Raw genomic sequence first — 23,598 nt, forward strand, 5'->3', positions numbered from 1 at the left:
CTCTAACACCTCCCCCGTTGCCTGCTCTGTTAACCCCGTCCTGGTGTCGGACGCAGGTGTTCACTACTTCATCAGTCGAAAGATGGATGAACTTGGTTTTATCCCAACCCACCTGCCAGCGTCAGCCGGACTCAGGAGTTTGTAGACTTTGACCACAGTGTGAATAATAATAATAATGGCTTTTCTCTTTAGTTATGCATTTGGGTAAGGTGGGGCCCTGCCTTCTCTAATTCAGCTTCAACAGTTTTCACGGCACTTCTGGTTCTGAATGAAGAATCAGGCCTTCGCCATCACTGAAGCATGCAGGCTTTAAAAAAATCTATTTGTTAATCTATTTAAATGGAAAAACGAATCGATTTAAATCCAGACTCAACATTTTAAACAGGGATCCGTTTATAACCACGCATTACTCTAAAATGACGTCTAGTTTTCTGTACTTATCCCCGAATTAGCAGAAACTCAGGAATCAATCGGCACAGTTCGTGATAACGAGGTGTTTGAAAAACTTGCATCAAGGACCATTGTGTAAGGGTGTCTACTTAAAAGAAGCAAAAATAGAACATTATCAGGAATGGTAAATAAATGGTAAATGGCCTGTATTTATATAGCGCTTTTACTAGTCCTTAAGGACCCCAAAGCGCTTTACATATCCAGTCATCCACCCATTCACACACACATTCACACACTGGTGATGGCAAGCTACATTGTAGCCACAGCCACCCTGGGACGCAGGAATGGTGATTCATTCATTCATTCATTCATTCATTCATTCATTCATTCATTCAGTAATATGGCATGTCAGGAATGTATTGTCTACATGCTTCAGAGATCACTGTTTTTTTCCTTAGCTGTTATGAGTGTGTTAGCGTCCATTGCTTCTTTGTAAAACAACTTGTAAAACAACTAATGTACGGAATAATCAAGATTAACAAAACAAAACAAAACAAAACAAAACAAGTTGCTATCCCAGGGCATATTTACATCAGTTATCCATAATTATGTAATTTCTTGCAGAAACTGAGATTTTAGCACATAGCCAGGCTGAGACGATGTCGTGTATAAGTGTCAGCATCTTGCCCAAAGATACTTCAGCATGCAGACTAGAGCAGCCAGGAGAAACTACCAACCTTTCAATTAGTAGATGACCTGGGGTCTGTTTCAGAAAGCGGGTTTAGAAAACTCAGAGTGAAAAACGATACTCAGGGTTGAGTAACCCCGAACTGTCCAACTCGGAATATTCGGTTTCAGAAAGGCTGATAACAATTAGTTCAATCAACGCGGAGTTGCTTTAACCCCAAGTTAAGCGCGCGCACTAGGACACATAAAGCCCTGATTAGTGGAGCACAGATTAAGCGAGTCACCATGGAGACGGAGGGAAAGAAGGCGCGGTCAATGTATTTTACAGCGCTTGAGGCCGAAATTCTGATGGCAGCATATGCCGATAACATGCAAATTTTGCGGAAAAAAAGTAACACAGCCTCAGCTGCAAAAGAAAGGGAGCATGCATGGCAAAACATAGCCGACAGAGTCAATGCGTGAGTGTTAATTTAAACATTGATCTAGGGATTTCCACCCATTTAACACGTTATTTTATCATATTATATTATATTTTTTTATTTTATACATTTCAGTTTGTGATGTGATTTGAGCGCAGGTGCAACCCAACAGGCCCCAAACGTTCCTGGCAGCAAGTAAAAATGAAATATAAAAATATAGTCCAAACAGGTAAGGTGTAATTGTATTATGAGCCATAGTGCTTGGTCTGTTTGTCCTATGTAAATCAATTGCAGTTAGAGGCTACATTAATTTTATTTCTGTAAGCACTTATTGAAATTATCTGAGCACATTACAAGTACATTGCTTACTCTGTATGCTCAAATGTGACCCGTTATAGCCAACAGAAAAAAAGCGGAGGCCCGAAAAACAGGTGGGGGTCCTCCACCACCACCACTCACAGAGGCTGAGCAGTTGGCCCTCAGCCAAAACAGTGGGCACCCTGTGGCTGAAGGCATCTCTGCGGGGACATCCTCTGAGTCAATAACCCCGCAAGACACAAGTGCCTACATAAGAGGTAAATTCAAAATAATACATGATGTGCATACATCCTTTCTTCACAGTCACCTTTGCAGTGCTACTCATTCATTTGATAAACTCTTTACCATAATGAATTATTTTGTAGTGAAGTTATTTTCCTACTGATTTTGCCTTCCCTCAGTCTTGGCTGTCTTTGAGAGCATAATGACAATGAAGTGTAAGGTGATTGGTATATGTTTGTTAATTGCCATTTGGTCCCTTGTAAGTTATAAGTGACCTGTATAAACCTCATATTCTATCAGTTGATGGTGATGGTGTACTGCATCTGGTGCAGCCTCCTGTTGAGCCAGACCAACATGCATTTGTGAGTACTCTTAATACTCCACAGATTATATGAGTTTGCAGTAGAACAGCAATGTTGTTAATTTCTTTACTACAGGAAAATAATGAAGAAACATTGACAGCTGTTACAGAGGAGGAAGCAACAGAGACACTTTATGAGGTTTACATCGCACAATGGAAAATATAACAATTGAATAAAATGTGGTACTATAATAAAACCATGGACTTTCTATGTCTCTAACAGAGTGATGATGGAAATGAAGAGGAAGAGTGTCCAGCCACTTCTCCAACAAACCTTTCCTCAGTAAGATGTTCAGCACTGATTTACAACCAACCTAAGTAGGCATGTACTATGAATGTCAATGCTACTTTCTGTGTTTCAATAGCTCCCTGTAAAGCAGCTGTACAAGACCTATTTGATCAAGAAAATAAAAAAATGCGACTTGGAAATGGAACACTTCAAGCAGCAGACCCAAAAGACCAAGATTGAGATTTTACTGCTGGAACATCAGTTAAGGGTGGGTGAAGTGGTCAGAGATGGACGAATTATTTCAGTGTTTGAACAACATAATAATATACTTATTAATACTTTGTGTACAGGAAATACAGGCGACCAATAAAGCCAGTTGAAAAAAAAATCTGTTTATTCTTCTTTCAACATGTTGAGGTGATGGGTCAAAGGAAATGATTGTGACATATGGTGTCTCTGACTGCTCTTCCATCTTGTATGTCCGTGGGAGGGTCAGGATGTTCATGGTTTGGATCACTGCTGATGTTTGGTTCAGAAGGACAGTGTTCTCCTCTAATTGTGGCAATGTTGTGAAGAATCACACATGCCACAATAATGTCACATGCCCTTTCTGGGGTGACCCTGAGTCTTTGAAGGCACTGGAACCGGGCCTTAAGCATTCCGATAGTCATTTCAACTCTGGCTCTTGTCCTGCAATGAGCCAGATTATATCGCTGCTGTGGGCCCGGGTCAGGGTAAGGGGTAAGCAAATAGGGTAAACATGGATACCCCCTATCACCAAGCAAGTAGCCAGTGAACTCTCCTAAGACAGAAGGATACACTTCAGTTCAAACGTCCCTGTAGCAATTGGTCTCTATATATTTTAAAGTATTTTCAACTCACCATGTCCAAATTTTGTGCTCAGTGTACATTCACGAAAAATTCGTGAGTCATGAACAGAGCCTGGCCACTTGACTTCCACATTTGTGATAATGTTGGCAGCATCACATATGATCTTCACAGTGCAGAGAACACAAATTAGCATCCATTACTATACTGAAATAATTTTTTAGTTTGAAATGCTACAGGGAACTATGTACCTGTACATTAATGCTGTGGAAAGACTTCCTGTTCACATAGTCTCCTTCATTTACTGAAGGAGCAATGATTGGAATGTGAGTGCCATCTGTACAGCCAATCACGCCTGGGAACCGTGAGAATAAATGTAAAATTTAAGTAGTAGTTCAAGTATCACCACATCATGAATTAAGTTTTGTTCATCCTGATACCTGCAATTTTGTGGAATCCCTCTTTGATAAATCGTGTGGGTCTGTGACCGGGGAACACCACAAACGAGTACAGGAGACGTTTCAGTGCAACTGTAACATTCCTGACTGCCCGACAGACGGTAGCCTTGGAAACGTGCTCAGCATCACCAATATTATACAGAAAGCTCCCGTTTGCAAAAAAACGAAGTGCAATACAAATAATATGTACAGAACTGAGAGGATGTCCGCGATGTGTCACATGAGCAATATTAGGCCTGAGGATGTTATTCAAATAAATTATAGATTGTGCTGAAAAACGGTAACGTTCACACAGAAAATCATCAGGAAATGATAAAATGTCCGAACGCGCTCTAATCACTCTCTCCCGGCGGAGAGCTCTGCGGAGAATTTGGGCTTCAACATCTACTGGCTCTTCAAGGAAGGAGCACGCCATGTCTGACACTTCCTACAGTCAGGTTTCTGACAAAGAGGCGGAGAAGGTCAGGGTTAGTTGAAGTAAACCTGCTGGGGGGCAGGTTAGCTTCACGGAGTGTGTTGTCATAGTAACTCACTCAGAATTAATCTAAACTCGCTTTGTGAAACCGAAAATCCAGAGTTTTCGTTAACTCAGGGTATACTTACTCAGAGTTTGCACTAAACCGTCTTCCTGAAATAGGGCCCTGCTGCTCTACCTCCTGAGTCATCCTGAGTCACAGGCGCTCCAGCAGCTCAGCTTGTTAATAAACTTAGCATTTTTAAAAATTGTTGATAAAACTCTTTTTAGATTAAAAGTTGCATTGGTAACAAGAAGCATTCAGGTTTCAACCAATAAATCATCAAGTTAAGCCAGAAGACCTTGATGGATGAATGACAACGCTATCAAAAACATAGCCTCCATGGTGTGGGCTGTTAAATTGTAATCATATGGAAAAAAAATGACTGTTTATTTGGTGGGAAAATAATTCTTTGTGAATAGATCCCCACTTCCATGAGTATGTGAATAGTTCCTGTTGTGTTATGTGGCCAGAAAAGCAATTTTGCTAGTCCCTGTCATAAAAATATACTTTGATGAGTTCTTGCAACTGTGTAGTGACCATCTGGTGAAATGGTAAACGCTCTGATTTCTAAAGTCTTAAAAAAAATAAAAAAAATAAAAAAATAAACTCATTTCACAACTGCCCAATAATTCAGTTTTATTTCTTATACTGTAACTTTAACCCCTATCAGTTTTATAGTTCCTACTGCTTCTAGTTTTCTGTGGTGCAAAGGTCCTCCAAGTGCTCTGAACTGACTCCAAGGCAACATTAATTGTTAATGAAGACAATAAATGAAACGACTGACAGGTTTATGTCGATTTATGTACGATGTTATTTAGACAGAGAGGCAGATATGAACTTATCTGTGCCCCGGCATGTAACTTGGTTGCATACGTATCAAAAGACACGGAGTAGGTAGTGTGCATGTGTCCACCCAGTTAAATTAAAATCCCAGACTCAGAGAAGTATGAAAAAGGGTGTTCCTGTGTTCCTTCTGACCACATCATATCCACAGTCCATGGCTACTTTTAAGGAATGTGCGACGGTCTGGCCAAGTCACACGCCTCGCTTCGCTTTTTCCAAACCCCATCAGCCCACACTGAGGGAGAACTATTTTGAAAATGGTGTTTAATTGAAGCCTATTGCGTACAATCCTCTTCCCTTTTTTTTGTACTCTCTGCCAGCTCATGTCAAGGTGTTCTGCTGTAGAAGTTTGTGAGTGAGAATCAGTGACAAGAGCCAAAGAACCACATTCCTCCCCTGGCTTAAGGGATTAATAAGTATAATTGTCTGTGCGATTTGACACGGTTATCCAATGAGATTCACCCCAAAGATCAAAGGTTCTTTAATGACTACAACGATGTAAAATGATGGGCTCAAAGAGAGGTTTGGCCCCAGCTTCAGTCAAGCTTTAATTCATTTTCACATTGAGGGTTTGAACCAATAACCCTTTAACTTATATTTGTCTAGTTAGTCAGTCTTTGATTTATTGATATTTCACTGGTGATTAATACCATCTAACTCTCTAAGTGCCAGAAATATTCATTAGGCCACACCCACATAAACCTAATAGCCATAAAAAAAATACCATAACCTTATAACCATATAAAAACAATAGTAAAACAACAATCATAAATTATTAACTGAACCTGTCTGGTAGAAAATGCATGATATGCAATGTTGGCAACAGTTCTTGTAATTTATAGTGTAATATTAATGAAGTTTGTGTAAACATTAGTAATGATAACACCTATATCAAGGTGATGATAACACCTGGTCAGTAGCCAACTCACATAGATAAACGAAAACGAAGACGCATCAAGCTTTGGAGTAGATTATATAAGGAAACACTGAAGCATGGGTGGAGTGATTGAGATTATAAAATATGATGTACTTTGGTCAATTGCACAATACGTGTCTTGGGTATTAAATTCTTCATTTATATCAGGAGATCCAATAAATGATTCATCTCTACTTTTATATGTTTTGCTTTGACACGCGAACACACACAGCAGGGGCTTCGTGGAAATGCTTAAAGTGTGCCAGACATCGTCACACTCTCCGGGCATTTACAGGCTCTGAATGAATGTTTGAGGTCTGAGTACATTAACCGGATGTGGTTCTTGTGTATTGACCAGCTAAGTCTGACTGTTTCAGACACAGTTTGTAGGGGATTCTCCCCTCACATCTGTTTCGAGTTAGATCGCGGAGGCCAGTACAGGAGAGCCTAACAATCTTTGTGGGGGATGGCAGGAAAATGACTATTGAACTGCACAGAAGAGACCAACAGCATGAGGGCCTGAGGCTGGAAGCTGGCTTATAGGAAACAGGTAGCAACTTTAGATCCCTCTTTCTTTGATTTGTTTTCCGTGAAAGCACAAAGAACACAAAGAAAGAAAAAAGCCATATATATATATATGTGTGGTGTGTGTGTGTGTGTGTGTGTGTGTGTGTGTGTGTGTGTGTGTGTGTGTGTGTGTTTATAAAACCCAGAAGAACTGCATGCCTTAAATTTGTGTACTGTGCTTTACAAAATAGCAATACCATTATCTTTTATACTGCCTTAGATAAGTAGTGCAGTAAACGGAGAGTCTTTTGGCAATACAGAGGTAATTCAGCTCTCTGCTGGAACCAATATTGGATCTTGATAGTTTAGGAGGGAAGTGATCCAAGATCAAAGCCTATCAAGAAGAGACAAAGCTACTAAAATCAGATACCATACAAATTTTGCACATTTAGCTTTGAATACATTTACAAAAATCACAGCTGCAAAGCATTTGTTACTCAGACACTTGCGTTTTGTCTTTTGTGGGGGGCTCTTTGGGAACACAGAGACGCAGCAAGGGGTCATGTCTTCACGATTTCTGAGGAATAGAAAACTGTTATTGCATAACACAAGCACAGTGATCTGATTTGTACGCAACCCACATCTATGGTAATAGCCATACAAGTTTAACCCTATCCAAGAGTTGTGGACATGATTGATATTTATTTTCACAGGATACCTGAGGACAACCTGAGGGTCTGATCAAGTCCCGGTGGTCAACACCCAACCTCACCAGCCCCTATCTCTATCTCTCACTCACTCAGCTTGGTGGGTTCACCTCTGGGCCAGCTCACTGTAAATCAGTCCCAGATGTGACTCTGGAGACAGATGGCGTAGCGTACGACACAGACAACACCCAACAAACGTCAAACAGACCCCCCCACCCCCACCCCCACCCCCCACCCACTTTGTCTCAAAAATCCCTCCTTACATTTCGTCACCAGCTCTGTGAACAGCTACATTACCCCTGCAAAATGACACATTACTTATCACCATTATTAATAGTTAGACGGATAAGTGGCAGTATATATACAGTGGAAGCTACAGTATAAATTAAATGTAACACCAGTAATAAAAATTTCTATGACGTGGTAATATCTCATCACTTTTAGTAATGCACCATAAGATTTTTTTCTCAAGAACTTCAGTGAAGAACATTTTAAGTACAGCTGAAATAGAAAACACATGCTTTATGCCTTAATTCCTCTGTCTAGGTCACGTATCAACAGCCCAACAGTGTTTCATTACAAAATCCTTCCATTTGAGAGCATGTGCTTAAAAGGATTTCCCAGAATCTCACCGGAGTCAACCTGACATAAAGTGCATCTACCACTCCTACACGTATTAGATAAAAGTTCACCTAATCTTTCTCCAGGCTGACCTTTATGCACATTTAAACGTTAACAATGTTGTCCGGGTATACATAAACTTGCATTACTGGAGGTAGGCGATCTTCCAAAAAAAAAAAAAAAAAACAACAAACCCTGGCGTGGTTTCTTGTATCTCTCCATGTCGAGATAGTATAGAGGCCGGGGTGGTGAATCTTAAGTTCTGGAGTGTGTGGAGGCAGTTTTGCCAGACTAATTTTTCGAAAATAGATGAGTCGTGATTGTTTTTGTTTTGCTTTGTGGTTGCCATTGCACATCTCTGAGTAAATTAAATGATTTTCGCGTGATCAGGGCAGAAGTCGAGCAACAGCGTCAGGGTGAGGGGGCTGCTCGACTGACTAACGTCATGTCGGACCCAGTGAGAAAGCCATCTGTGTTATGTCATGACTGCTGAGGCACTCCACCCTCTTCTCTGTTTCCCCATGTCTTTCTTTTTCCCTTCCAGACTCCCCCCACCCACGGCTTGTCTTGCCTTTGCTGTATTGCTGTGTGTTCTTGGTTTAGTGTTACAGACACGGTTATTGTGTCAGCTGTTTATGTATTGTATTGCACATCTCTAAACAAATGTGGCTTAAGACTGAAAAGGCTGACTAGCTCCACCTCGGTTTGTAGTTTTTCCAAACTCTTGCACCTAACCCTGTGTTCTTGTGTCCCCTCTGCCACCACCCCCACATTTTGTTTTGCTTTTAGTGGTTGACCACCTTTAGGTTTTTGACTATCAGCTTTCTGTCCTCACTTGTCTTTCTTATTCGATTTACAAGCCTGTTCTTGAGCACCACCTGGAAACCACATGTGAATTGTTTACAGCCTTTCATTAAGCTGAGGAGTGCTCCAGTTAAAAGCTCCAGCTAAAGTGTGAATTACCTCAAACAGAGCATTGTTAACACCTAAATTACAGCACTAAAGCCAAAGTAAGACACTGTATTTCTGTTGGTAGCCAAAATATTATTGAAATGATGTGAATTTCAACCCTGCATACTATTCTTATTAAAAATAGAAGGTCCGTCCTTTAATAAATCTTCAACATGAACATACAGGACATTTTTCTGTTGTTTCACTCCCTCTCTCTCCTACACACACACACAACATACCGGACATTAACCACCAACTACTGAGAACTTTAACAAGGTAAAGTCTTCCATCACACGGTTGAGCTTTCAGGGGAAAAACTCTGTTTGCTTGCTGTAATATGATATGTTTGCTTTAATGTGGTAATAAAATTGAAATTTGACAATTGTGTGGAACTGTCAACAGTAGCATTAGTGCAATAAAACCAGGCTCTGTGACTACGGGACAAGACTAAATCAGTGTGTGCACAGTAGATGACCGGAGACAACAATAACCTCCCTCTGGCTCCTCAAAGGCTTTTATGCTTGTGTGGTCAAATTCATTATCTCATTACATCCCACGAACTGATTACTACTACAGTGTAACTGCAGAATTTGTGCATCGCTTCTTAACTTTTAATGCAAAGTAGTCCGAGTAACATCACAGTGAAATTTGAGAGTCAAAGTGAGGAGGAAACTTACAGCGATCCCGTGAGCTCATGTTGAAGTTGTTGCTCCATCTTGTGGTGAAAAATTGTAGGTAAAACATTTGTGCCAAGTTGTTGCGCCACAGTTTATATCTTTATATCACTACAGTAATGACTGTAAATGGTGCAATAGCAAAGGAAATGATGAACAGGTTACAGTGCGTTTATGCATTTCACAATGGATAAATGGGTCATTCCAGAACTGGAGGACAATTTATGTTTCACAAATGCTAAAAAACATGAAGTTTTTTCAATGTAAATTTCAGTTTTATTTAAATGAACCACCAACAATGAGATGCTTGGCACAACTGTATCACCAGCACTCGAAGTAGTAACTATAAAAAAGGGAATATATTAAACCTTTGTAAGCTAAAAAAACAAAACAAAAAAACATTTAGACTAATTTCATAATTTTTATATTAGTATTAGTAGTATTTTAGTATTTATTTATTTATTGTCATTGTCAAGAACAATGAAATTGCGTTTGGGGCTTCCATACAACCCAAAAAAAAGAAGAAAATAATAAATAAATACCCCTTAAAACCCAAGTGTACATATTTAACCCAGTGTGACTCCAATGCAATAAGACAATCCTTAGCAATAATGTTCGTAGAAATTCAGACAGACCTGAGAAACATGACAAAATACAACAATGCAACCCATTCAATATTATTGTACTGTGAGATATGATATCAGATATGATTCTTACATTTTTTAATTTAAATGTCTTCTGTTCTTATCAGGGTTGACTGGATGCATTAGTTTTTTGTAGACTGACAAAAATACTTCTAATATATATTTGTAATGTTTGTTTAATAGGGTAACATTAGCATTTTTGTTGAAAAATGAAAGTATTTCACAGTAATGGACTGTGAAAGTTGAGGATGAGTATAGTACAACTAAATGTAGGAAACTTTAAATGCATCTTCTTTTAGTAGCATAGTAAGAGGGTTGCACTGTTTAGATATACTCTGTCTGAAAAAAAATATAGAAAATATAAAGATAAGGACTCATCTCTGGTCTATCCATGAATTAGGACAACGTTTAACAATTATAAAAGACTTGTAGCAACAAAACCAAAAAGAAAACATTTTAAGTGTTATATTTGAATTGGTTATTAAGAAACTGGGACAAAAGAAAACTGCCACTTTAGATGCTCAAGAGCAGTTTCATATTTTAATCAATATTTTACATTTTTAGTACAATGCAAAGTACTACTCTAATTCTGGCAAATTGGTGAGACAAGCATACATAGATTCGTGACTCCTGTATTATTTTCAAATTCATGACTGGAATTCTGGCATATGGAATATGAAATACCGGGAATAGCCGCCGCCCCCCCTTTTTTTTTTAAAGAAACAACCAAAAAAAGAATTTAGTTCCATAATGAGATTTATTTACAGATGAAAGTGGGAGAGCTCCCTTGTGCATTTTATTAGCAGAATTCATCAGTTTCCCCCCCCCAAACAAAACAGCAGGAAAATTCAGTCACACACACACACACACGCAAAAAAAGTTGAAAAGTTGACAATGGCCACTTCAGTCCTACGTTTAAAAGAAGAAAATAAAAAGTGGCAAACCCAACAAACTGCACTACCTACAATTTAGAAACCTTGATTTAAAGCAGAATATACATATATAAAAAAAAGAAAAAAAGAAAAAACTTCAGGTCAGCAGGCACATGGTCACAGATGCTCTTACATATAATGAAAAAAACAAAAAGAAAAAAAAAAAAAAAAGCTGAAATTTGATGCCAAAAGCACACCCATTGCAGCCTTAGGCACAATATCAGTCATATACCACGATACTCTGCATGCTGATGGAGAAAAGCACTACATAACTTTAAACCAAAAACTATTAAAGACAGGAACCTGAGATATAAATTGAATTATCTTGCTACTTTAGCATGATCAGCAGCAAGATATTTCAACGTTAATCTCAAGCCATCGCTGACAATGGAACGAGGACATCTAGGCGATGCATACCAACGCACCCATTACGTGACAAAGCAATAGGAAGCAGTACCAATGTTAGGGTTACAAATGAAGTTACTCCATTTGTTGCATTATTTGGCTAATAAGATAGAACGAGAGGAGGGGGCATAGACAGCAGACAGCAACTGATCTGAATCTGTGAGCTGGGGAGGAGAAGCAGTGCAGTCTGCTGCTAGTTAGCTAATACTGTAGGTACTATGGGCCCTCATTCCCCCCAGCTTGAGTGAAATTGCATGGAGGCAGAGGGAACAGAGGTAGACAGGGAGGCAAATGTGGAACAAGAGGACAGACAAAAAAAACAAAACAAAACAAACATTGAGAATGTGGAATCGGAGGAATAGCTACATAGCTGGTCTTCAGAAGCCCGATGGTGTCAAAACATTCATGTCCCGAGGTTTGAGTTTATGCGGCCGTGGGTTTTGCCGCTTGGCTTCAATGTCTGAGATTTCAATCTTGGGTGGCATAAATTTTGTAGGGTCATCGACCTTGAGGTTGACCTGGGTGTTGGTGCCATCCATGGTTGAGGATTTCTGCAGACCAAAATAAGATTGCAGAGACAAACCTGCAGGAGAGAGGTGTGGTAGATGATGCCATTAATTACTTAAGAGCTGCAAAGAGAAACACACAGCATCACTGGTGTACCGTGTGAAATTTCCCTGAAATATTCCACCTACATGCCGTTATAGCTTCTATAAGAAAACTTTTAAATTGCACCTTATTCTGCATTTAACCATGTAAAGCCTGAACCACGAAATAATTGCCAGAAAATTCTTCTTTAAAAAACAAAACAAAAAACTGGAATGTTTATTGAACTTTCTGACAAACTCAAGGTCTCAAAAAGGTCTAGTCTTTTACAGGGTTAAAATATGCATGTTACTAGGGCTGAACGATATATCGCATTTGCGATAATATCGCGACATGATCAAGTGAAATTTTCTAACCGCAAAGGCTGCGATTATACTCTGGACATGTCCAAATTCATGGGCTGCATCCTCCTGAGGCCGCATTTGTAGACCGATTACGTCACAGCGACGCGCCGAAGGCTGTCCAAATTACTACCATATCCCAGAATTCATAGCGCGGCCCAGCCAAACTCCAGTTTCCAGCAATGGCGGCCGCTACTAAGTTTTAAAATTACTCATACTAATCTTTCTGGGTCACAAAATAAACTTTTAACATATTTTCAGGCGAGAAAGTAGTTGTGTAAACATCAAATATCTGCTCTGTTTATCAAGATATCCCATATTTGCAAAAGTGCTTCGACGTTTTCAGAGGCGTCTGCTACCCACCAGCTCGACAGCTAGCCGGGAGCTCGAGGGTTACTGATGCGGCCGAGAACGGCACAACTCCCGGCACATCATTTTCAGATCACCGCGGAGTTTCGCTGCTCGGGTTAAACGTAATATATAAGTCACTTAGACAACCTAAAAATGTTATTGTTGGGCTTTTTTCAGTGTTTTGTTTGTTCGTGAGTAAATCGGTTTGGCTGAGATTAAAGTTATTAGATTAGATAAAATAAAACTTTATTAATCCCCCGGGTGGGTTCCTCCTTGGTTTTCACACAGCTGACTAAACGTCAAACAGAAAACTTATTAAACAGAAGTATGAGACAGTCGAGAATTTACACCAGTGTCTGGTTATATTTTAGATAGCAAGAAGCAGACGGCCGAGTTTATTAAACTCCACCGAGACAGCGGTGACGCTAATCAGAAGGCTAGACCGTCCATTTCACGCCTTTAAACTTTAAAGGCGTGTTTGTGTGTGTGTTTATACAATTGCTATTATGTTTGCACTTTATGTGTAATGTTACTGACTGCAGAGATCAGTAAGATGTGTGTATTTTTTATTTATTAGTTTTATTTATTTAATATTATTTTTTAATTGAATGACTGTCTAGTAGTTCACAGATGTCGAAAAACTGAGTGTGGTAAAGCCACTGATTTTTTTTATGTATATTTCTGCAATCTGCACATTGTACTGACTTTCATTTTAATGTTTACACCAGGGTTCCTTGTCAGCACTTTATGCTCAGATGTTTGTAAGCTAAAAATAAACTATTGTGTATGTTCAAATATACTGTTGTGATTGAAGAAGTTAAAAATGTCAGTCATCAATTCATGCATCACCTCATGTCATCATAACAGAGGTCTGTCTTCCAGGAAAGAACAGTTTAAAATTAATGTAATATAGTATTGGCCATACTATATGACGTATTGCTTGTCTTTGTTTAATAATACAGAAGACAAAGACCTTAAAAAAATAATCGCATCGCAATCGCAATATTGGGGCAAAAAAATCACAATTAGATTATTTTCCATAATCGTTCAGCCCTACATGTTACAGTGAAAACAAGCTATGTTATCACATGTGATTAGGATCACATTTTCTGTTTTGGTTTCTGTGATGCGAGGCCTGTCTTTGTAAACAGTTCTGCAGGTTGTGGTTTCAACATGGCTGTGGTATGACTAGAAGGAAGTAGTTTCAAATGCTATCAATTTACAAACTTTTTTCTCCCCCAAAAATAAAAGGGAGGGTCAGTGCAGTTTCTTTTGATGTAAGGTTCAGGGGTATGACAATTCACCCTATTCGCAGAGTATCGGCATAGAAATGCTAAAAGACTGAAGATACAGAAACAGGCGTGAGCACAAATCTTTTACCTGTGCTGGTTTCAGAGCCAGGATCAGTGGGGGACTTCTGTACCACAGATCGGATTCCGAAGAAACTCCACCTATCACCTCCTCCTCCTTCATTTCCTCCCATGTCTGTGCTTGGGTTGGGACTGTGGGTCTCAGGTGCAGCAAGGAAAGGTGCAGGACTCAGATGAAACCAGTTCCTGTATTCCCATTACCCAAGAACAACATGAACATACAGCCAATTGGAAATTGTACAAATGTATAAATATAAGGGGGTTTCTTTGCTGAATGACAACTGGCTTTACAACAGTACAGTTCCTACCTGCGATGAACACTCGGTGAAGAGTAGGGACTAACGCAGGGGGTGATGTTGGGAGTAACAGAAGGGGTGCCACTTGGGGTGGTTGATGCTGATGTTGTAAGCCTGTCCTCCTTAAAGTTTCCACTTGGCATTCTCAACTTCTGCACAGCAAGAAAAACAAAAACAGTTTAAAAAAAAAAAGTCACAAGCTCCCATCTGCTCCACTGTCAGTGTAAATTTATTAAACAGTTTTAATCTTCCCACATGTGTCTGGCCAGCACAAAAGCACAAACAGTGCTGTTTTGTTTCCCCCGTGACCCTGTTTGTAAGTTTGTTGTTTTATGATCTTTTGTTAATCTGTCAGTGAAACAACTAATTGTATTTACAGAGCAAACATCCCTAAATACGCAATGCACAAGGTCAACACTGTTTTACTTGGTTTGCAGATCGAAAAATAGGACGTCACAGGTTCTCAGAGCCTATTGCCATTGACTACGTTATGCAGGTGGGAACACAGATCAAAGGTTAGAAACAAAGTGTGCAAAAATTACTCATCTTAATTTATCATTAAACAGCAGTAAACACATTAAGAACCACAGAACTGTTACGCACCAAATTAAGCTTTCATTACATAACTTCGACTTTTTCACAAAATTGATTGAAATCCCTGAAACACCTACGAAAAACAACAAATCCATGTTAATGTATTTGTCAATCATCAGTCGTCTTCAGTTTTAGTACAGAGTAAACAAAAGCTACTTTTTGACTAAAGGCAAAAAAACCCCAAAAACAAATCCAAGTTCCACTATACTTGCCATCAGACTTAAATTGAGTTCATGACTAATCTCTTGAAAAACATTTTCAGTGCCCAGTTTCCATTCGGTATGGGCATATTCCCAATCATATGGCAAATGCCCTTCCAAGCTCATATCTCCATTGTGCATGAGGTCCTGCTTTCTACTCTGGGTAGAGTCCATTTTGCAAATGAAGAGCGCAAAGCAACGTAGTGGCCTTTTAAACACATTACTTGGGTCAGTAACCTAGTTCGTCACTACTTGAACCCGACTGGCCCTCAGCCAGAACGATCAACATGGAGGTCATAACAACAGCCTGCCACATGCAAACAATTCTGTATAGCTTATAAAGTGTCAGAAAGCTGAAATAAAAAATAAAAAAAAAATAAAAAAAGAGTAAAGACATACAAAAACCACAAATACACTAACACAGCAAAAAAAATAAATACACATATCGCACGGAAAACCTCTGGTAGTCGATTTGTTCCTCGTGTGTATATAAAACAAGACAAAACCCATTTATTACAGTTACGTAATAAATAAAACGCTTTTCAAATAACACCACCTAAAGTGGAATCTGTGTGAAATCTGGTTTCAATACAGATACAAGAGTTTAAAAAAAAATAATGCCAGCACCAGTCTGTGCCTCGATCATTTCTTAGCGTTAGGCCTCATGATAGTAAAATGATGATAGTGCGGGGCAAACAGAGTAATTATCCAAGTTATATATTTACATCACGCTCACTTAGCAAGTGCGAAGGGCTTCCCAAGCCCCTAAAGTTACCCTTTCAGGTTATTTTATTTACCTGAAGCTTCCACTCACGGTAAGCAACACGGCCTTTAAATGTCTGCTGGTTTCTAGTTAGCCAGTGCTAACCAAGGCCAAGAACCACACAATGGTTAACTACTTTAACCCATCAATACGCAAACCACCATCCCCTCCTTTGTATTGCGAGATTCACGGTAGTTGATATATGCCGATCATTTATTTTTATTGTTCCGAATAAATACGTTTGTTTGAATGCTAGCTTCGCTAACGGCGTACAACACCTTCGACCTGACTGTCGTCAACTAAAGCAGCGACGTCTGACTAACCTTTTTATGATAACTTTTCGTTGACGCCTCGGTCCGACAATTTCTTTCACTTTGTCCATAATTTCCAGTTTAACTGACGATTATTTTTCACAAAAACGACGACGATACAGTCTATGCAGCAAAGTAGGCCTTTTCTGGTTTTGGTAGGAGCTCTGTGATTGGTCCGTCTCGGGGAACAGGAAAAAGGAAGGGGTTTGGTTTGTGCAGGGGCGTTGCTTGGCAACAATACTGCAAGAACTACAGCCTATGGAGCCAGCGCAGAGCTCATTACGTAATTTGTTTATCAAGACGTTTTGCCATGTTAACAATATGTTGTTATGTAATTAGAAGTGCACATATCAAGTTTCTTTAAGTAAAAGTTTACTTAGCTTACCTTACTAAGTGATCTTTACACGTTAATGATATTCAGTAACTTTGTGAGGTCAATAAGAATTAGGTCAGTAAATAGTAAATTTGAGGACCTGTAGGTGGGTGGCTAGTTGTGGTGAGGGATATATATTGTCCTCTTCTTTCTAAAAACTAATTGCTCATGCATGTATGAAAACTAAAATCCAGCCGATAATTCATACAAAGTAGATGTTAACATTTAACATCGGTGGCACGGTGGTTAGCACTGTTGCCGCACAGCAAGAAGGTCCTGAGTTCAATTCCAACATCAGGCCGGGGTCTTTCTGTGTGGAGTTTACATGTTCTCCCCGTGTTTGCGTGGGTTCTCTCCGGGTACTCCGGCTTCCTCCCACCGTCCAAAGACATGCAGCTTGTGGGGATAGGTTAATTGATTAATCCAAATTGTCACTAGGTGTGAATGTGAGTGTGAATGGTTGTCTGTCCCTGTGTGTTAGCCCTGCGACAGACTGGCGACCTGTCCAGGGTGTACCCCGCCTTTCGCCCTATGACAGCTGGGATAGGCTCCAGCGCCCCCCGCGACCCTGAAAAGGATAAGCGGAAGCGAATGGATGGATGGAACATTTAACATATACTTCTTAATTATGCTAATCGGGGGAAAGACAGTCATTGCAAGCTATTAAAAAACTAGGTCTCTAATTTTCATGATAATCTGCCCCAGAGTAGGTCACTTTCACAGCATAAATTACTATGGTGATCTGCATTTGGAAGAAAACCCAGGATTAACTCTGTAGTTACCCAAATAAGATGAAATCCTGCCTTGTAGCACAGGCTTTAAATATATATCTGAGCCAGTCCATCAACTTAATTTGATAAGGGTCAGATTTATGATGTGTTTTTTTTAATGTACTCTTTTTAATAATAATAACAACAACCTTCTGACAAATGACATTTAGGTGTGCATTTTCTTTTGAGTTCATTGTTACTTGCGGTCAGTGATTAAAACTGTTAATACTCACCGGCAGTGTGACATCACCTCGTCTGTGAATGTGGGTCTCTTCAGCAGAAAGGCCCTTGTGAGGGTAATAACCAGACTCTGTTAGTCCAGCCTGGTGCTCAAACTCCTCAAGGCTCTTGTGGGATTCCTCTGAGAGATTATGGGAACATTGCAGACAACTAGTCAGTGTGTTTAAGGTGCTGCACTCCAGCATAGCTCCACTAACACTCTTAAGATTGTTTAAGTGGGAGCCAAGTCGTTCTGAGCATCATAATTCATGTAGTGGACAGTGGCCTTGTTAAGTAACTCTATATTTTTAAATAAAGTTGTTTAGTGAAGTTGCTTTCGTGGACTTACTGATCCTTAGCGAGCTCATTAAAGTGGTGGCTTTGGCTTTCACCACAGGCCCAGGAGACTTGGCTGATGGTGCTCCCTCAACGCTCAGTAACTTCCCACCACTCTTCCCTTCCTAGTCACACAAATCCTAAGTGTTAGGCTGCACTTACAAACTATTAGAAATGGAGCAAATCAGAAGTGCACGCACCTAACATTCAAGAAGCATTTACACGCAACTAATACAAGGATCATTCTGTTCCGGTAACCAATTCAAAACAACGTGGGTTAGAAAATAAGGGTAAACACGGGAGCACCTCAGTTTTCCTGAACCTGTTCTGTGGGATAACAGGTTCTTTCCACAGGATGTTGACAGTCAAGTCAGAAGGTGGGGAATGCATAGGGCCATCCATGTTCTCATCATAGCTGATATTGTGTCGTTGTATTCCAATTGGAGATGATAATGCACCCATGAGGCAGGACGGTGTGCCGGACTCAAGTACTGAAATGAAGGAAAAGGACACATTACTGTGTAAATAAACAAACAAATAAACAAGAGAAAAAACTTCTGTTATCAGTACAAGATAATCACTTGTCTCACAGTTTAACTCTGCCATATCTCAAATCTTGTTTACCTGGAATGTCTCCCCGTCTTGAGGCCATTATGTTCTGAGCAGCTGACTGCAGGAAACGGTGGGGTCTGACAGCTTGGCCGTTAACCTGACACTCAGCTTGATGCTGGACTCAGATCTGACCACTTCATCACATGACACCAGACACGGAAAGTTATTAGGCTCACAGAAACGAATGTAAAACACTGCTCACTAATGTCATTTCTTTTACCTAGTGAAGAAGGTAGGCCTACGTACTCTATGCATATGTTTAACAACATGATTATGGGTAAGTGCAAAAAATAAACACAACAGACATTAATTACTGAACACAGTGCAAGATGTCCTGACCTGCCTTAAATAGAAATACAGAGTCTGATTACAGCAGCGCCATTAATATCAGTCACACATAAATTCCTGCTGATAGCAGAGGAGTACAGCAGAGGTGGCCAAATTTACCCAAATGTCGATAGTACTGGTATCAGATTAATACTAGCGTGACAAGATTGACACTTTTTTCCATCATTTAAGTTCAGTATTCAGCCCAATGAATAATTTCAAAAGATTTTTAATACAGTTCTAACACATCAAAGCATCAGAAGCTGACCCAAAGTGTTTAGAGACAGGAATATTTACATTTCAGGTAAAAAATAAATAAATAAAAAAACAGTTTTGAAAATGTTAGGTATTTTAGTACCATGGTAGCATTTACTGGATATTGTTTTATAGTGACATTATGCAGGAAAACTCTGTCATTCAATAAGGCCCCTTTGTTTCAGTGTTTTTCTCTTTGACCCAAGAATTGATGTGTGAGAATCACAGGCTGGTACAAGGTTGAAATACCACAGAGATCACTCCCTCAGCTACATTAGTTTCTTAATCTTTTAGACGCCTGTTGAAGGCCAAATGGTTTGTTTCAGATTTCACTAATGAAAGAACTCTTTATTTTGTGCCTTGAAAATATGTCGCTGAGATAATCACAATTGTAGCTGAATTGATAAACTACACAAAGGATGCTTCTTCACCCAAGGGCAGGAAGACGCTGCCTTATCTTGGTCTGTACTGGTTTAAACTGATAAATCTGCTGTCTCATGAATTTTACCCTCTATATAAACTGTTGTACTTGTGAATAAAGTTGAGTCACTTTGGGAAGACAATCTAAAGCAGTCTCTGTTTTCTTGTTCTCCCAAGCTGCTCCCGAGCTCGTACTAACACGCTGAATGGCATGCTTGAATATTACTTGAGAATATATTTGACTGTGTTACAGACTAAGGGACATTCTCTGCTGATAGGTGAAGGTACATTCTCTGCTGATAGACGTCCACGCCTCGAAGGAAGTCGATCCACGGATTAGGCCCTGGAAACCGTTTCCTTCAGAAAATATATGAAAAGTTGAAAGGTATGCTTTTATTTTGCTAAATCATTATTTTGGAAAGAAAACAGTGAGTATGTAGTGAATGTTAAAATGTGTTTAGAAATCGCAGAATAATGATGATCCCTTTCATAAATCATGACACAACTACAACATATTCGGCATCGGTATTGACACTTTATATAGTGTATTTTCTTGGTAGCAGATTGATATCACAATCTGTAGTATCGCACAACACTACAACACAACCGAGCTCTGGATTAAACAAGGAAATGACACTTTTTCATTTCCGTCTGACAGCTGATCCACAGTTAGTTAGTTCCCTATTCAGTCGAATAAAACCACACTCAATCTTGTTTAGCTCCCAATCGCCGTGATCTGAGCTCACTTTCCAGCTGAATGCGCTCTTAAATGAACTCAGAATGTGACATGTTTCTCATACATATTGCAGCAGAATTCAGATTTTGCAGACACGGGTCGGTGGTGTTTAGTAGTCCGGTCTACTTTCCAGACAGCTGACATCGTGCTGTTCACGTCGGCGCTCATGGAAGCCAGATACAGTGACTTGCAAAAAGAAAAAAGAAAAAACGCACACACCCCTCCCCCGAAAGAAAAGAAGTCATGGGGATGTTTGACTCGTGTCGGTGTAGGATTTTAAAAAAAACGCAAACTAGCTGTAATGAATGAGGAATGACACATGACTCACGCTGCAGTGTTTTCCGAGAAAAATACATGTATGTAAAAACAGAGAAGCCCATTCAAACCACTTTAAAATGATGTGATTTGCAATAGGCTATACATTTAGTTTGTATATACATACAAGATCTACATTTTAGGTTGTCCAGAATTTGCACGATCCCTTCATCGTATATTTAAAACTTAAAACTCACCCGTGAAGAATTCTCTCACTGTCCCTCTGAAATTACTCCACAGCTGCAGTGATTTCGTTGCCACTGTCGCGCCGATTTGGGATAACGAACAAAAAGATATTGATTGTTTGTTCGCCGGCTAGTTTATCCATGACTTTTGGACATGCAAACAGAGTCCATATGCCCACGTCACGGTGAACGTACCTCCTTGGCAGCAGCCTAAGCCGCCGCGGAGGGATCCGCTGAAACTTGACTCAGTATGTTTTGGTGTGGTGCAATAGATCAAGATCGTTACTGTGTATATTTTATCACCTCATAACAATCCTGAATGTTATACTTCAAAGCTGAGGCGATAAGGCAGGTTTGCTTGAATCTGCAGTGAATTCCTAATCCCCATTCATTCTTATCATTTAAAACTTTAGATCTTTTTTATTTTTAAACTTTAGCGTTTTACATAAGAGGAGTTGCAGTAATGGTGAAGTTTAAAGGGTTATCTGCAAAGATTAGACTTGATCAGTGTGATCAGCGTTGTGGGCCTTGTAAGATCCTGGCCTTTTATTTAAAAGGAACTGCAGTTTAAGACTTGGTTTCAAAGCTAAGGTTAGACTGAGGTCTAGCCGTGGTAAAAGCATTGGTAGATGGCTAAGGTCACCCTTGGGTTCAGGGAATGCACATGCAAATTATGTGGATGAGGGTGTGGTGGATAGCAGCCTATAGGACTCTGGAAAGTTCAGCCACCCCTGTCAGTGAGGACATTGCTGACTGCTGACTGGACCCTGTAATCCCAGTCTGTTTGCAGCTTCAGTGTCATGTGTACTATTTGATGCCAGACTTTAACTTCTTAATTTCAATGCTTGGCAATCTGCTTGAAAGTGTGCAACCACTTCCACAAATATCCCAGAGGTGAAGCTGTTCTGAATGGAGGGTTGGGTTGCAAGTCTTCTGAGTCAGCATCTTGGACTGTTCAGCATTTACAAGAAACATTTTGTAATAGTTATTGCAACAGAAATGGGTCATCACAGCTGACGCTGAAAGCACACACACACACACACACACACACACACACACACACACACACACACACACACACACACACACACACACACACACACATAAAGCTCTCACGGTTTTGAATAGTCAATGTGAAAGTTGATGTACCATCTACTTGTGGTTTCTCCAGGAGAGAAATTCATAATATATTTTACATTTTTTATATGTAATATTCTAATTGGACTAGCTGTTGTGATTGCAGGAAAGGGAACCAAGTGCAGGAATCTGAAAGAGGAAGAAATAAGTTCTCAAAGACAGTAAGACAGGACTATTTATACACACATGTCAGGAGGTTGAAAACAGGAGGATAAACAGACACAAGGTCATCACAGGTGAAGACAATGGCAACGAGCTAGGAGGTGAAATAAAATTAAACATGAAACACAGAAGACAAATTATTACAAAACTAAAATGGGAAATGAATAAGAATAAGAAATGCTTACACATGAATAAACTTAACATGGGAGGAGGACAAAGTGGAATACAGAGAGTAAGATCCTGAAGGGACTAATTAAATATATAAGCAAAACGTATAAATAAAGCATAACTAGAACAGGACTAAAAAATAAATGAAAATCATCTCATGGGTCAAATTAATACAATTCAGAATTAGAGGGAACATTCATGCTCCATTCTTTGGTCTCATACCTTCATATTTCTAGAATATCATTTTTTTCAGCAACTCAAACCTGCTTAAAATCAACCGTCTTGTTTGTTTGTTTGATTTTGTCTCCTTTAGCCTCTACCTCTTGTTATGTATAGCAGGATTGTGTGTGTGACTGGCTGTGCTGTGCTATTTGCATGTGCTAAATGTTGCCACTGTGTTTCATTATGTTAAAAGACTAATTCAAGTGGAAAATTCTATAATATTTTCCATTTCCCTGAGACATATTTTAGTAATTTTTAGCTGATTATTTTTGCACTGATGTGCAATATCAAGCCATTTTCTTTAAAAATACTACAAATGACATGAAAGTCTGATCAGTTTTTAGTCAAATTAATATTCAAATTCAATCACTACTGCAAGAATTCAAAAGAGAATCTCATAGATTGTAAGTAAAGATAGAAGCAACTGATTATCCATCCATTCACTTCCGCTTATCCTTTTCAGGGTCGCGGGGGGCACTGGAGCCTATCCCAGCTGTCATAGGGCGAGAGGCAGGGTACACCCTGGACAGGTCGCCAGTCTGTCACAGGGCCAACACACAGGGACAGACAACCATTCGCACTCACATTCATTCGCACATTCACACCTAGTGACAATTTGGATTATCCAATTAACCTATCCCCACAAGCTGCATGTCTTTGGATGGTGGGAGGAAGCCGGAGTACCCGGAGAGAACCCACGCAAACACGGGGAGAACATGCAAACTCCACACAGAAAGACCCCGGCCTGATGTTGGAATTGAACTCAGGACATTCTTGCTGTGCGGCAACAGTGCTAACCACCGTGCCACCGTGCTGCCGCAACTGGATGGATGGATGGCAACTGATTATATGGACGATTTTTAATTTTTATACTTTGCATTACCAGCGCTGGTCCACAA

At 39.7% G+C, this 23,598-nt stretch overlaps 2 protein-coding genes across 2 annotated transcripts; one reads left to right on the forward strand and one right to left on the reverse strand.

Moving 5' to 3' along the window:
- Window positions 1-827: 827 nt before the first annotated feature.
- Window positions 828-5,541, forward strand: LOC146677545 (uncharacterized). The gene is made up of 8 exons (XM_085379685.1): window positions 828-1,535; window positions 1,655-1,725; window positions 1,895-2,071; window positions 2,337-2,398; window positions 2,474-2,536; window positions 2,621-2,680; window positions 2,763-2,894; window positions 5,425-5,541. The coding sequence occupies exons 1-8, from the start codon at window positions 1,363-1,365 to the stop codon at window positions 5,539-5,541; spliced, it is 855 nt and encodes a 284-aa protein (XP_085235811.1). The 5' UTR covers window positions 828-1,362.
- Window positions 5,542-11,284: 5,743 nt separating this feature from the next.
- LOC146677546 (putative monooxygenase p33MONOX) lies at window positions 11,285-21,209 on the reverse strand. Its single transcript, XM_085423771.1, has 8 exons — window positions 21,023-21,209; window positions 18,785-18,906; window positions 18,467-18,651; window positions 18,174-18,285; window positions 17,839-17,966; window positions 14,607-14,746; window positions 14,309-14,484; window positions 11,285-12,213 (listed from the first exon to the last, which is right to left on the reverse strand). Exons 2-8 carry the CDS (start codon window positions 18,810-18,812, stop codon window positions 12,008-12,010), a joined length of 975 nt encoding a protein of 324 aa, XP_085279897.1. The 5' UTR covers window positions 18,813-18,906; window positions 21,023-21,209; the 3' UTR covers window positions 11,285-12,007.
- Window positions 21,210-23,598: the final 2,389 nt, after the last annotated feature.

Source organism: Rhamphochromis longiceps, linkage group LG2 (genome assembly GCF_057381845.1).
Source record: "Rhamphochromis longiceps isolate RC_006_pf linkage group LG2, R_longiceps_female_GT1.1, whole genome shotgun sequence".
NCBI classification, from domain to species: domain Eukaryota; kingdom Metazoa; phylum Chordata; class Actinopteri; order Cichliformes; family Cichlidae; genus Rhamphochromis; species Rhamphochromis longiceps.